At 34.7% G+C, this 15,914-nt stretch overlaps 1 protein-coding gene across 3 annotated transcripts in view; it reads right to left on the bottom strand.

Annotated features, from left to right (window-relative positions):
- LOC141410903 (rho GTPase-activating protein 20-like) overlaps positions 1-15,914 on the bottom strand; it is a 40,886-nt gene that overhangs the window by 17,310 nt on the left and 7,662 nt on the right. For all 3 annotated transcript variants that reach the window (XM_074041695.1, XM_074041694.1, XM_074041696.1), the window contains one exon: positions 4,988-5,124. In XM_074041695.1, coding sequence (XP_073897796.1) covers positions 4,988-5,112 — 125 coding nt within the window. In that variant the 5' untranslated portion in view covers positions 5,113-5,124. The remainder of the gene's footprint in view (positions 1-4,987; positions 5,125-15,914) is intronic.

Raw genomic sequence — 15,914 nt, 5'->3', positions numbered from 1 at the left:
ACAAATCACCCACTCCCTTTATGTGGAGAAGTTGGGAAGTGAGCCACTAAATTCTGATCATTCATTTGAAGGAATTTATGGAAGGCACAACACACGCTTTCTCTAAGAGGGACATGTAATGGAAAAGAAAACATTTGTTACTGCAGGAGGTTAGTAGATGTTTTTCTCAAAAAAAATTTATTATACTACTTGTGATCATGATTATGCCCAAATGATAATGATGTCTCTTTTCCTAAAATCTATAAACTCTTGCAAAAGGTATCTGCATTCAATGCTGACAGTTACCTACTCAAAAAGAATTCTGTTTTCTGTATTTCAAGGGCCTTGTGATTTTGAACTTTTTTCAAATGCACAAAGTCACTTATAGTTTTTAAAATTCCAAATGGACATAGAGAGTATATAAAATATTCTTTACTTGTTTGGTGGTAGTAGGGTCTGAACTCAAGGCTTCACAATTGCTAAGCAGTTGTTCTGTCCCCTGTTCATCACATCAAGCCCACTTTGCTCTGGTTATTTTTGGAAGGCTCTCATTTTGTAGCCAGGCAAGTCTGGACTACCATCCTTTTATGCTTCTGGCCACAGCTGAAAGCATGAAAGGTATGCAACTCTGCACACACTGTATTGTTGGACATGGAATCTTAAAAACTTTTTGCCTGGGATGGCATCAAACTGTGATTCTCACAAACTCAGCTTCCCAAATAGCTGATTAAGGTGTGAGGCAGAAGTGCCTGGCATAAAATCTTTTAAGAACTGAGTCTCTGAAACAAGGACATTACTTAATTTATTTATATATACACATTAAATATATATATATATATATATATATATATATATATATATATATATATATAAATTTTAGAATATTACACAAATCCTTTCAGTGGATGTAGAGGACTACCTCAAAAGTAGTATATGAAAATTGAAAAAATATTGCACATCTTTTAGAATAATGGACAAATCAAAACAAAAATTCAGCTCTAGAACAGATGCAATTTTCTAACATAAAAGGAAACATTTTCTTTATATGAAAAGGTTTTAGAGAACACTAAGTTTTGTAAAACCCATTAAGGGATCAGCAGTATCCAGGACAATAAATGGCTTCTGGTAAGAAACCAAAGGTCTACTCTCCCTAAATATTTGCATAATTACAAAAGTTAAGAAACAGAAGTGGTGGAAAACATGTTTCCTTTAAAAATAGGATGCAATGCTGGGTATTGAGGGGGGGGAGAGGGAGGGGGCAGAGTGGGTGGTAAGGGAGGGGGTGGGGGCAGGGGGGAGAAATGAACCAAGCCTTGTATGCACATATGAATAATAAAAGAAAAAATAAATAAATAAATAAAATAAAATAAAAATAGGATGCAAGTGTTCTGCAAGGTCCTAAGAATTCGAGAATGAGCATTATGGTAGATTATCACTCTTCTCAGGCTGAGCACAGATAAAGTAAACTGCTGCTGGGCACTGGTGGCTAATGCTTGCAATCCTAGCTACTCAGGAGACAGAGACTGGGAGAATCACAGTTTGAAGCCAGCCTGGGCAAATAGGTCACAAGACTCTGTCCCAAAAAAACCCATCACACAAAAGGGCTGGTGGAGTGGCTCAAAGTGTAGACCCTAAGTGCAAACCTTAGTACAACAAAAAAAAGTGGATTGGCATGTGGATAGAGCTGACCTGGATTTGAGTCTCTCCCTAGAATTTCCCAGGACTTGAATTTGGACAAATTACTGAGACTTTCCCAGCCCCTGTTCTCTTATCTGAAACCTGGATTCCATCCTGTAACACCACAATATACATTCTTCTCAACAGCCCATGAAACTTTCTCCAAAATAGATAATATTTTAGGTCACAAAGCAAGACTTAACAAATAGGAGAAAATTGAAGTAACACCCTGCATACTGTCTGACCACAATGCAATAAAAGTAGAACTTAAAAAAAAAAGAAACAGCAGAAAATACTCAAACACCTAAAAACTGAACAAAACATGCTCCATGATCAGTGGGTCATCCAAGAAATAAGGAAATCAAAATGTTGCAGAGAAGGGGAAAGTTTATGAAAGCTGTGAATGAACAGCCAAAGATGCCCCACCACTGATGAATGAATTAAGAAAATGTAGTATTTATACTTCAACAAAATTGGAGAAAAAGGCAGAACTGGTTCTGTCTGGAAGTGAGGGGGATGAGGGGAGAGGGAGGAGAAGGGGGGCAAGGGGGAGAAATGGTCCCAGCAATGTATGCACATATGAGTAAATGAATTTTAAAAAAGAAAGAAAATGTAGTATTTATATACACTAGGATTTTATTCAGCCATAAAGAAGAATGAAATTTTGTTGTTAGCAAGGAAATGGATGGAACTTCTTAAGCAAAGTTTGCCAGATTCAGAAAGCCAAAGGCCACATTTTCTCTCATATGTGGAATACATCCCAAACACAAATACAAGCAATATTATGAAAAAGAGGTTATGATAATGGAGGGTCACATACAAGAGAGGGAGGGTAAAAAAAGAAAGTTCAGGTGACTATGGTTAATGTACTTCCCATGCAAGAATGAATATAGAACTTTTAAACCTGTTTTAATCTCCGTAAGAAAGGGATTAAGGAAGAAAGAAGAAAAATAGAGGGGATGAATCCATTTAAGTTATATACATATACACAGGGAAATTTTACAAAGAAACACTCTGTAGGTCTCTTGTTTTCAAAACAGAGAACAGGAAGGCAAAGCAGGTCCTCCCTTGGGGGATGGTAATAGTGGGAGAGGGGAGAATATAAGGAAAGTGTAGGAGGGTGAATGTGGTGGAAATATAATGTACGCATGTTTGTAAATGGAAAAATGAGACTTGTTGAAAGCATTCCAAGAATGGGGGAAAAAGGAAAAAGGAGAATGATTGAGAGGATGAAATGAGCTATGTTATATTATAATAACTTTTGTAAATGTCACAATGTACCCCAAGTACAACAATTTAAAAATGAATAAAACCTGGATTTCTAACATCTGCATTGGATCTTTGGGAAAGTTACATGCGCCATAAGTGATGCTCCTCATATGGTTTTGATAACCTTCCAGTAAATTCACCTTGGTAATAAAAGAATGCAAGTAGCCTAACAAATTCAAGACATCCTCTATCAGGCTTTGTCAGGGAACTTACCAGGAACCTCATGCCAGGGCCTACGTGGTCTTTCTCTCTGTCCTTTTTATAACATTACAGACTCTACCACAATATCTCTGGGCAATTTCCCTCATCCTGGCCACCCCATATTATGTTTATATTTTTCTCTACACTTTGGATGGATTGATTTCTTTTTCATGTCTCTGTTAACTAAGGATTCTGCTCCATTTTTCACTGAATACCAAGTATACAGAAGTTATGTTTTTTATTTGTCACTAATGAAAGTTTGATTTTGGTTGTGAGACAGAATCAAAATGATTGTGGAATCTTTGATTAGACCCAAAAGGAAAGAAAGAAAAGCCTGTGCTTTGAGATAAACACATCTAGTGTTAAATGTGGAATCCAGTGACTGCTGTGCAGTGACCTGGGGTAAGCCAATAGACCTCTGATTATCAAGTCACTCTGTCAAACAATGAAATTAATCTTATGTCAGTCATAGGGGAGAAGTGAGGGGTGGACAAGATGTGATACATAAGGTGCTTAACATAATACATCACAGGAAATATGCTCCTGATGAATTATACCTATCATTGTTACTTAGATGAAATACAGAATTTTGCAAAGTTCATATATCATCTTGCATGTCTTACCATGACATGGCATAGCTAAAAGGTAAGAGGAGGACAACAGTGGAAAACATTGGTTTCTCAAGTGACTAAAAAAGCTTCTGGATGAGATTTCTTTTGTTTTTCATGATATTTGATAAATAATGAAAACAGAGAGGGAAAGATAAAGAGATACCCAGGTTAGTCAATTTGTTTCATCTCCCTGCAGTCAACCAAGTAATCACCATGCTTTAGGCTGGGTATTTGTGTTCAAGGTTGAGAGAAAAGTGTGCCAAGTAAGCCTGTCTTTTGCATCTTTTATTTCCACTGTCACCCCCAAGATAGATGATCAGGACTGTTCCCCCATGGTGATCAGGAATATTGCCTCTCCTAACTGCTTGCCTTACTTCCAATGCTGCCTGACCTCCTTTCCACTGTTTAAAAAAAATAGTGAGAGCAATACAGTAAAACTTAATATTTTTGAGAAATCCTCTAGTTAACTGTCCTTTGAAATAATATCCCAAGCCCTTAAGATTGACCTGTGGAGACCATATATGAACGGATTCCTAACAATTCTTAAGTCTCCTCTCTGACATCATGCCCCCATGTATTAGGATCATATCACACCATATCAGACTTCACTAAACCCTTCCCTCTAAAGAACCAAGCTGCACTCACCGCAGCCCTGCTGCTACCTCTGTCTAGTGTTGGGATGGTCACTGATTTTTACCTCCTAGGCCAAGTTGAAATGTTATCAGTACAGAATATCACTTGGATGAACCTCTCTAACACTTTCCAATCTTCTCCACATATCAAACTATGTCTTCTTATTAGAAATCATAATCTGACTTTCCCCCCTTTTTAAAAAATCTATATATAAGCACAGATAACTGCCTGTCATATTTGTGATTGATTTTCTTAATTTTTTTTGAGACAGGACTTCACTGTGTGGCCAAGGTTGTATACTCCTGTTGAAGCTTGTGATACTCCTGACTCAACCTTCTGAGTGCTAGGATTACAGATGTGAAGCACAATTCCAGATTCTCTTGATTCTTGACTGTATCCTATATAGGGGCACAGAACAGGATCTCCACAAATGCTTGTGAAATAGAGGAGGAATCAAAACATTTACAAACAACATGGAAAAAAACTTTATGATTCCTTGTCAAATAGTAATTAATTATAAGTACTTATAATTATAATAGTAATAAATTATTAGTGAAAATCCACATTATTGAAAATGCATATTGTAATAATCAGGAGAGGATGTAGTGTATATGTACCTGGTGTTCGATATAAGTAAATAATCTCTGAATAGGAACAGATGCCTCTTCTTCCTATGCCAGCCATTTCCTAGTTCCACAGGGCCATGGATGAGCAGGTTTTGATAGGTGGCCATGGAAGACATGGGTTTTTCATCCTGTATTATCATTTGAATAGAAACGTCTTAGTGATATACATCAAACACCACAGAACAGTTAGTCAATGGTAAAATATGGTATAGAGGTTTATGGAAAATTTGAAAGGGGACACCATGCTAAAAATGATAGTCTCATTTCACAAATAAGGACTCCATCACTGAAATCCAGGAGTCATTGAGTAATGATTTTAATTGCTAACAGAAGAGATGATGTCCCTTAGGAATGTGGATGGAGGACAGATTCACAAACAGAGCTTTGGGGATTGCCTATTCTGAGAGTATTAAATGATAGGAACAACCAGCCATGACAAATGCTATAGTAAGGCCAAGATGGATATAAACTGACAATTGGACATTGGTTTTATCAACGTGAAAGTCATTGGTAAACATGACAAGAACAATTTTTTGGAATAGAAGACCTGTGAAGAAGTAGTTTCAATTTGGTGTAACATTAACATGAAAACTGAGGTAACTGATAATTCTGGAAAATTGATTTCCATCTTATATATATCAATATTCAAATTATGGGTGAAAAGTTTCTAAATAATACTGGAAATATCAAAAACTTTCAAGACATATTGAAGTGCTTAGACTCTTGGTTGAGCTATGATGGCTTTCCAATAGTGCTCTGTGGTCATAATAGCTAAAACCAACTAGACTGAACACAACATAAAATGCTACTCATAACTAGGGAAGTTATCTTCATCAACATTTACAAAATTACCTTCCATGATGCCAAGAACATATCTTTTCTGATAATACAAAGCCTATGGTGTTGAGTTCAACAGTACTAAATAGCATAAACATTAGTAGTTTTTCATGAAACCAGTGCTGAAGGCAAGAATTAGTTCACATATTTAAGAGAAAGCAAGACAGAATCATTTCTGGGACCACAATATTGTTTTAATGATCAAACTCAAAAGTAGTATAGTAAAAGAATACCTGGCTCAGTGAAGCATTGAGTAAAAATCTTTGTATTTGATCTGAATATCCATTTTCCTCCAATTCTAGACTCTGAACACAACCCATAGTGCACTTGGTAGAGCACTATGAATAACTATCTGAAATCTGAGGCTACTGCAGTAGTTAAGCTCATTCACCATTGTGACCTACTGGTTCTAGAACTCTGGAGCCCCTACTTTCCACTAGCTGTGTCTGTTTTTCCCCCTACAAAGTTAAAGATTCCCAGAGTCTGACAGCAAACACTTGCTCCATTGCCCTTTGCTGCCCTCTGCTGATCACAAATAGAAAGTAATCTTTCAGGCCTTTGGTCCAAGGGAGGTACTATAGTGAAAGGAGTGAGTGTAGCATGGAACACAAAAATTTGAGGATGTGCACAAAAATGAGATCAATAATTTCAAAAAAAAATTTAAGTCAAAATAATTATACAAATACATTTCATTACAGGGAGAGTTCTAATACCACAGAAAAATTATGCTACCACTATCAGTCAACTTTTTCCATCTTTCATGCAGTTGAAAAAAGACTCATAAAATTTAAAGAAACCAACAGCAAAAGTGAGAAGATCCAAATGGAACAGGTAACAGTTAACTCATGAAGAAATGGGCTAATTAAGATAATAGAAGAAAAATTGTTTTTTAAAAAATCAACATCTTCAGAGTCAAGAAGCTAAAGGTCAGGTGGGCTCTGAATCAAGAACAACCAAAGATGTTCAGTGTTCTATGTTTAATTTCATAGAAATAAAGGATATCATTGTCTGAATGAATAGTTTAATAGAAGGGCTTAAAGATTGTGTTTAAGAAATTACATTTGACTTCAACATTTAGAACATTCTTTTTTAGTTATAATGGGATAAGATTACATTTTTTCCTCAATATGTACACTCATGCTATTTGGCTCATCAAAAAGGGGTAAGTTAATTATTGGAACACTTTAAATGCTGTTTCAATTTATAAGTCAACATAGAAAGAAAACATGGAAGATAATAACTACTACAGAGAATATCACTAATAAGTACTAAAACTAATGTTAAAAAATGGGTTATGAGTGTTATGAAAGCACAGAGATGTGGCAGATCATGTTGGTAAAAATGTTCTTGTATATAAATTACTTAGTCTCTGGTATTCTGTGATAGCAACACAAAACTGTCCAATACACTCCCTAAAATTTAAAATAGGAAATGAAAGTATTAACATATGCTTAAAGGTATGTGAAGACCACCAACAGAACAGTTTTATAATAGAGAGCTAGATTAGAAATGGGGACTAGGGAACTCTTGTGGAGAATTTATTTTTCATTTGGTATCACTTGGTACTGATTTTTCAAACTTGTGCATATTTTAGTTTAATCCCAGAAAGAAGAAAAAAGAGAGAGAAAAACCTCAGATCCTAAAGTTTGTGCAGCTGCAGCTCTTAGCACTCTTTCTTTCCTTCCTCAGCTGCAGTCACTTCCACTATGGTCAATATCATATTCTACTGGAACAGGAAGGAATAAAAGAGGACAACAGAGTAAGTTTCTGCTCTGAAGTTCACATTTTCTGGGGTCTTTTATTGTTTGTGCTGGTATTCTACCTTTTTAATGTCCCAACCTTTAGAAACATTAACTTTTGACTATTTTAACCACGATATCTAGAATGTCTTTGAAGATTTGCTAAACTTTTGGATCTGTTATTTCTTGACAAGGGTAAATCTTAATTCACTGGCCTTCTCTGTGTTTCTTTAAATGTGTTTTTTTGTTAATTTTTGAAAACTACTGTTATCAGAATAAGTAAGATCTCACTCTTTAAGACAGTGCTGAAGAAGTAGAGAGTAAATCATTACTCTATTCCTCATGTTATCCTCATAAAGGGTACATTTCCCTCTGATTCCTAGAAAGAACATACCTGGATGCATTTGAAGGTAGAAATTTTCTCTAGACAAACCACAATCTTGCATTGAAATGCTAATGACATTTTATTAGACACAAGCAAATAAAGAAATCAGAACATCTAATTTTTAAGAAGGAACAGTTCCTCAAATGTCATCCATTAAGAAAGCTAGGAATAAATATGGACTTTCCCAGAAGCTTTATCATAAATACCATAACAAACAACACACAGACACAACATACAAAGACACACCCACACAGGAGAGCACAATTGTCAATGGGTACTTTCTGCTTAGTTAATGTACATCATAGGCTGTGGACTCTTGACAGTGGTGCAGCTGACTGATTTGACACAGCCAGCCATGCCCAGATCCTTCTGTCTACAACACAGGTCTCACTAAATTAATTCAAAGGCTCTTTGGCTGGCAACTGCCATGTCAACCAAGATCACACCATTTACTTAATTCTGGGAATGACTGTAATTTTCCTTGTGATAATTTCAGTAATAGGGATGAAGCTTATTCTATGCCTGTGATCCTTGTAAAGCCTAAGTAATTAGGGAATTGAATTACTTAATTTTGAAGAGACCAAAGATATCATAACTCTCTCTTTGAAAGATAGCCCAGGATACAGATGCATTTATAGGAATCTCAGCAGATGAGTAAGAACTTCTGGCTGGGACACAGCCAATTATATAAACTTGGGATTGAAGGAATTTGGATCTTTTCATTTGCAACAGGATTCAGTTTGGGAGAAATTGAAAAATTAACAGAGTTTCATATTATTCAAATTTGGAACACTTTTGTTATTTTTCCAGGCTTTAAATTTATTTCATAGAATCTAGTTAGCTATTTCAGGCAACATAGAGGCAACACAACTAATAATAGAATAGGAAATGTATTAGAGTTCTGTGTGGAGTCCTGACCGACACAATGGATAGTCTTCTGTGGGTAAAAAAGTGAAATATCCCCCAGCAGTCCCAGAGAGACCTACTAACAAAGAAGCAGGCTTTAGAAGATTGAGAACACAAATTGTGCTGTGAGTATGCAAATTTCCCTGCTGGGAAAAATAGCCACCATGGCTTACTTCTGAATTGCTTGTATAGTCCAGTGGGTTACAACATTGTTTCTCAATAATCCATCATGTATGGTGCCTTCATGATTTTTCTGTGTCTACACATCACCTATATAAATACTGATATGGTATTTTTCTTTCAATACCTAGTGTTTCCTATGAACTCTCTGGCTTAATCCTTTGTTCATGTTGCATAATGTGTTAAAGTGTTTTAGCTGCATATTTTTCTGAATACAGATTAGAATAACTAACAATTTTAAAATGCCTATCAGCATGTCACCTAAAATAAACTTACATTATTTATGACAGTGTTACAATACTGTAAGATACTAGAAGAAAAAGCTGGCAAATTCTGGAAAGAGTTCTTGTTCTTCCACCCTTCAAGTTTCCATTCCAATCCTGATGGCAATTACCAGCACTCGAGAATATTTTAGGGCACTCCACCTTCTCTCTCATTCTATCCCCAGCATAAAGAAGACATCTTTCTAAGACTTGGAGGGGCTCCAGTGCAATGCTAACCCTGCTCTTGACAGTTTAGTATGCAGGGCTTACTTCTAGATTGTTGATCTGAAGAAGACTGAAGGTGTCAGACTGATTGGTCCACTTAAGGAGCAAATCTGAATTTCTGCCTAAGTCAAAAGCTTACTCACCATCCATGTTTTACTACAGAACACTGCAATCTGTGTAATAATACATATATTAAATTTCAGCTACCTACTTATATTTCTCAAATTGGTTAAAACCCATTAAATATAAGGGTTAAGATAACATGCTACAATCTGTATGTTCAAAGCAATCCCTACCAAAATTCCAATGACATTCTTCACCAAGATTGAAAAGCCAATTTTAAAGTTCAATGGAAGGACAAAAGATCTTCAAAACCCATATCAGTCCTGAGCCAAAACAGCAATGCTGGAAGTATCACAATATCTGACTTCAAACTACACTACAGAGTCATAGTACTGAAAACAGCATGGTACTGGCACAAAAACAGTCATGAAGACCAATGGAATAGAAGACTCTGACACTAATGCATGCAACTACAGCCATCTCATTTTTCACAAAGGTGCCCAAAATATGTGCTGGAGAAAAGACAGCCTCTTCAATAAATGGTGCTGGGAAAACTGAATTTCCAAGACCGAAACTAGTTCCCAGTCTCTGACCTTGTACTATCATCAATTAAAAATGGATTAAATATCATAGTATAAGATCTGAAATACTGAAATTAATCCTAGAAAACACACTCCTATGGAGTTCAACCTGGTCAGTGACACTGCCATTTCAGAATGAAATTCTATCCACATCTATGTACACACTGTATATTCCATATTTAAATAAAATTTTAAAGACTCTGATCATTTTCTTTCATGGAAATGCAGTATGGGTGGTCCAGCTTATATTTGGAGGCCTTTCTAAGCATGCATTAAATTCTAAGAGCATGAATATTTTGATTGGTAAACGTTGCTTTATGCAAACAGGCTTACATAGCAAAATGGCACAGATAAACATAGATGAAAATGGACATTGTACAAAAAATGAAATTGTATTATGTTTCTCTGTCATAAAAGTAGATTTAGATGTAGAGGACAACAATTCTTGCATGGTAACATAAACCAATCTTGTGTAATCAGAGGGTTGGACATTTTTCAATTTAGATTTTTTCTAACAAACTTACTACAATAATGCTTCTTATAGAACTGAACAAAATTGTCAAATCTAATGGAGATTAAGTAGTTTATTTTGCCCACAAGAGTTTTTTTTTTAAATAAACAGCAGCAAACACTGCTGACTTTCAAAGCCATAATCAAGTGGAATGGGAATGCCCCAAAAGATATGATTTTATAGGATATAATATAATGTGAAAATTAGCAGTTTCCATTCCATAGTTATTCCAACATAAACTTTTAATATAATCACATTGAATGCAACTTAAAATATAACTTCATACATTTGATAAAACTAAGGCTGCATAATAAACAATTTTTCTGATTGATAAGATAGAGGATCAAATTCTGTCTTTGGGTTTCTCCTATCCGTGGGTCAAATCATAAGAGAATCAGATAGCTGAAGTGTAAATAAATGCCACCCAATAAGACAAGCACAAGTTTTGAAAAGTGCATTAAGGAAAGTGTTTCTTCTGGACACTCAATAGCTCAATGTGTGTGGAAGATAAGAAGAAAAGATAAGGAACAGTGGTTTTGATGAGATTGCCAGGAAATCAGAGGATGAGCCTCCTTATCCAGGGACAAAAGGAAAAGAACAACAAATCCTCAGGAAGCACAGCAAGTTGCATGCCCACTGACCCTACTCTACTTCTGCACTAATGGAAGAGACTTACATGAAATGGTCATGCAGTGTATCTAATAAATAATAGGTGCTGTTTTCCCCCTGATGTATTTATTTTTGTATGTAGAAACCCCTGTGCTAACTTATTCACTAAGAAAAACTACACATTATAGTCTTCAGAATCAAAAGAAATTGACCTTACTTTGAACATTATAGCATTACTGACCTCTGACAGAAAGTATAGGAGTTACAATGTACCATTATATACCTTTTCTGATCTTTTATGTACAGTAAATTCAAGATAAATATTACATACTAAGAAAATAAATACAAAGATGAAGAGAATGTTTAAAAAGATAATTGTCTGAATGTGCTAGCAATTTTTAAGCCTGTATTACAAAACACAGATATTAATAAGGAGCACAAGGGACTCTAGTGTATTCTAATAATAAGCATGTGAGGAGAGTTACAAAAAAATTAAAAACAAATTTATGGAACTGTTTTGCTTTTCTATGCATCACTTGCCAAAGAACTTCCCATTCCTAGATCAAAATACATGGTGGGAAGTGCTAGATAGTACCTGAAAGAAATAGGCATATGTGCTGCATGGAACATGGAACTGAGATAAACTTAGGAGAGACATCTAATTTGAGACCCTATAGAAATATCAAATGATGTTTTTACAAGAGAGCCTTAAAAAATCACAAAACAAAATGCGCTGAGTTAAGGAGGGGCTTGGATATTTTTAACTCAAAGCACACAGTGATCTCATGGTTGCAAACTAAAACCATTGGGTCAAATTCAGGCCATTCTGGTTTTTGCTGTTGAAACACAATTGTGCTTATTCATTCACATATTGTCTCTTTGCTTTCAAGCTACAAGAACTTATGTAGCTAGGTGCAAGAGACCATAAGCCTACAAGTCCTGAACAAGTTACCATCTAGCCATTTGCACAAAGTTTGCCAAGCCATCATCCACAGGATCACTTAGCAAACATTCATTTACCTCTCAATATCTATAACCATGGGATAACATACAGCCAGACCACCATAGCTGAAATTCTACATCTATAGATTAAACCAATTTTACATCAAAATATTTTTGAAAAACTGTCCCTGGTCTAAACATGCACAGATTTTTCATATTGCATTATTCCATTAACAATATATTGTAACAACTATTCACATAGGATTTATCTTGGATTAGTTACAAGTAACCTAGAAATGTACAGTACTGGGACCATGTGTGTAGCTTTTATGGAAATTCTACATCATTTCATATAGGGGACTTGAGCATCCATGGATTTTTGTATTTGCAGGTGTCTTTGAACTGCTCTGCTTAGAACACCAAAGCAGGAGTGGTTCCATTGATGTTTGAATTGGCCATGAGATTTGCTTTGTTTAGTAAAATGTTGGAGAAATGTCATTGTACAAATTTTGAAGCTATGCCTTGAGGCCTGGCTAGCCATTGTCCCTCCATTGTTAGAATAAGAAGTGTGGAAGAGAACCACCCTATTGCTTATTTACAGATTTGCATGAGAAAAAAATGCTTTTTTTTTTTTTGCATTCTGTGTTTGTTTGCTCTGCAGAAAAGCCAACTAATAGAGAGGAAAGTTATACCTCTTCCTAAAAGCTTCCTTTATAAGCATTCTCTAAATATTTCAATTCTCTGATTTATGACACTGGTAGGATCCTGAAGACCAGGTGTGACTTAATCATTTTGGACTCTTACTTCATACCTTGATTGGCTCAGCAGAACATGTTTTTATTCCTCTAAATCTGGTAAGCAATACTGAATCAGATTTCAAGTCTACCAGAACTGTGGAATCTTGACTTTCCTAAGCTTAAAATTGTGTGAAGTCAGTCACAATTTTTTCCACTGTTGGATTAAATGTCTTGCTCCTTATTTGAGCCTCAATTAACAGAAAGAAGGAGGAACAAGTCAACATGGAGCCATAAGCCAAAGCTTTTACAATTTTTCACAGTTTGGCTCTTTATACCAGAATGTTTATTTCTTTACTGACACAATAAAAGGGATAAAAGATAATGACAACTCTGAAACTACACAAGAGGAAACAGTAACATTAAAATGATATAAAGATCCAAGAATTTAACACTGTTAGCAAGATTGGCTCAGATGAAATTAAAGTATAATAAACCTTAACAATTTTGACTTTTTCAGAATTCTTATGTTTATATCTCAAGTTATTAGACTATAAACAAGCCTTTTACTGTCCTTTTTCTTGAAATCATCAAACTGAGTAACATCAGTGGTCCACTAATTCCAAAAAGGCATTCAAGGTAACAAATTTGTCACAAAAACTTGTAGTTGCTCATGGTCTCTGGAGTTCAGCATTTTATTTGATTCTATATGGCATTAATATTATTCCATTAATCTTTCCAGAGTCAGGTTTTGCTGTTTTCTAACAAGCAAGAGGCTGGCTAATTGTGAAGCTGAACTAACTACAAAATGAATTGTAGGCAAAAAGAATAGTAGCAGCTCCTACTATTTAGAGTAACAGTGAAATCCAGACCATTAATTTCTGAACTTAACTCTTTAACAACAGAGAAAGTATGTAGTAAATCACAAAAGTGGTATGATACAGATCATTTAGTTTTATTGTGACAAACAAAAGACAATAATGACTGAAATTTAGGTATTATGAACAATATATGGGAATGATATTTCTGCTGTGCTTTTCAAGAGTGAACAATCACATTTAATTATGCCCACCAATTAGCAGAGAGGCATTCTATATTCTTTGAAACTCACTGCTCTATATAAAAATATCCAAACCTATTTCCTAAAAAGAAGAATAGAAGTTTCACCTGTATATTTTTATTGAAGCTCTATTTGTGCTTTCCTTCTTACCTTGTATTTCAATTGTTAGAGCTTATGAATAAAGAATTCAAATGAATGTTTTGTTCATTGACTCATTTTTTTTTGCCAGAACAAGGGCTTGAACTCATTGTCTCAAGTGCACTACCATCTGAGTCTCCAGCAAAATGAACGTTGTAATCACAACAGTATTCACTTTATACTGTACTTGAAGTTGTATGAATTCTACACATTTCATCCTACCTAATTCACAACCAGTTCCATATGTCCAAAACTACTTTTTTTATTAGGGAATAAACACTTGTGGGTGACCATTTATAGACCACTGGGCCTCAGGAAGCTTCAACAACTCTAAGGAAGAGGCTTTCCTAACAGCATTTACTCTACTTATCACCAGAAAATATTGGCATCTCTTTGTCCACCACTAAAATGGAAAAAAAATATATAACACACTAAACTTTACTCTTGCCAAGCACACAACTGAAGCAAAATAATGCTTTATCCAGAGATAAAGAAGACAGAAAAATGCATAATTAAATGAACTTATTTGGCTACTTCCTGGTTCTTTGTCATATACTTTCTTTTCTCTTGTAAGGTCTCAAGCTTCAGAAAAACAAACACCTTGTTTCATCTTATTGGCAGTTTATATACCATATTCTGCACATTAATAGATGGCAAATATGTGATTTTTCCATGAAGGATACAGACTATGTGCACATACTTAATAATAGGGAAGGTTAAATGAGTTAATATATATTAAAGAGCTTAGAGCAGTGTCTAATCAAATATTTATTAAAATGAGCAAAACTAAGGTTAGATGTACAATGGAGATCAGAATTGTTTTTAGAAGTTCCAAAACTTCTAAACAATGCTGAAAATTGGTGAGAACTGAATAGAGACAATGTAGTTGATAAGGATAGTAATGAAGGCTATGAATAAGCATGATGATGAAGAACATAAGAAAAACTAGGCTGACAATAGGCTGAGAAAAAAGGTGCCACAATATAACATTTGCTAAATTGAACTAATTATAAATGACATTAATCCCTTTAAAATGAAGCTTATTTTAAGCACATTGTTGTAAGATGAAGAAGACACTATTATCAAAAGATATCATTTACTATACTGAATCTCTTCTGATTACACTGTATTAATACACTAATATCAAAATATTTTAAGAAAAATTTAAAAATATACATTTAGCACTACTTCTTCATTTTCACTTAATGTTTGATTATCTAAAACATAAAACATTAACAGTTCTTTACCAGAGAAATTAAACAGTACAAATATTCATTGCTCCAAGAGTTAAGTTTTATAAATTAAAATCCAGTATCAGTAGATTTTTTTCAGTATGGGATCTACACACTAAAACAAATGATAAAAGACCCAATAAAACAGTATTTCTCTACTTTTACTATATTTCACATTCAATTATGTGTATATTCTGAGTCATTATTTTTACTCATTTTATTAAATACTTGATTAAATACTTAATCAAGTATTAACACTGTTTAAACACTGTTTAAACACTGATTAAACACTGTTCTAAGCTCTTTATCTGTATTTACTCATTTAACATTTCCTAGTATTAAATAAGTGCACATAGCCTGCATCCTTCATGCAAAAATCATATTTAATATCTATTAATGTGTATATTACTATGTGTAAACTGCTAAGAATGAAACAAGGTGCTGAGTTCTTAGTTGAAAAAAATGACTAAGTATTTAGCCTTGTAGCAAAAATTTTCCATGTATAATTTAACT

Source organism: Castor canadensis, chromosome 9 (assembly GCF_047511655.1).
Source record: "Castor canadensis chromosome 9, mCasCan1.hap1v2, whole genome shotgun sequence".
In the NCBI taxonomy this organism is placed as follows: domain Eukaryota; kingdom Metazoa; phylum Chordata; class Mammalia; order Rodentia; family Castoridae; genus Castor; species Castor canadensis.
Note: the sequence above shows the minus strand (reverse complement) of the source record. Positions and strands in the feature narration are given on the sequence as shown.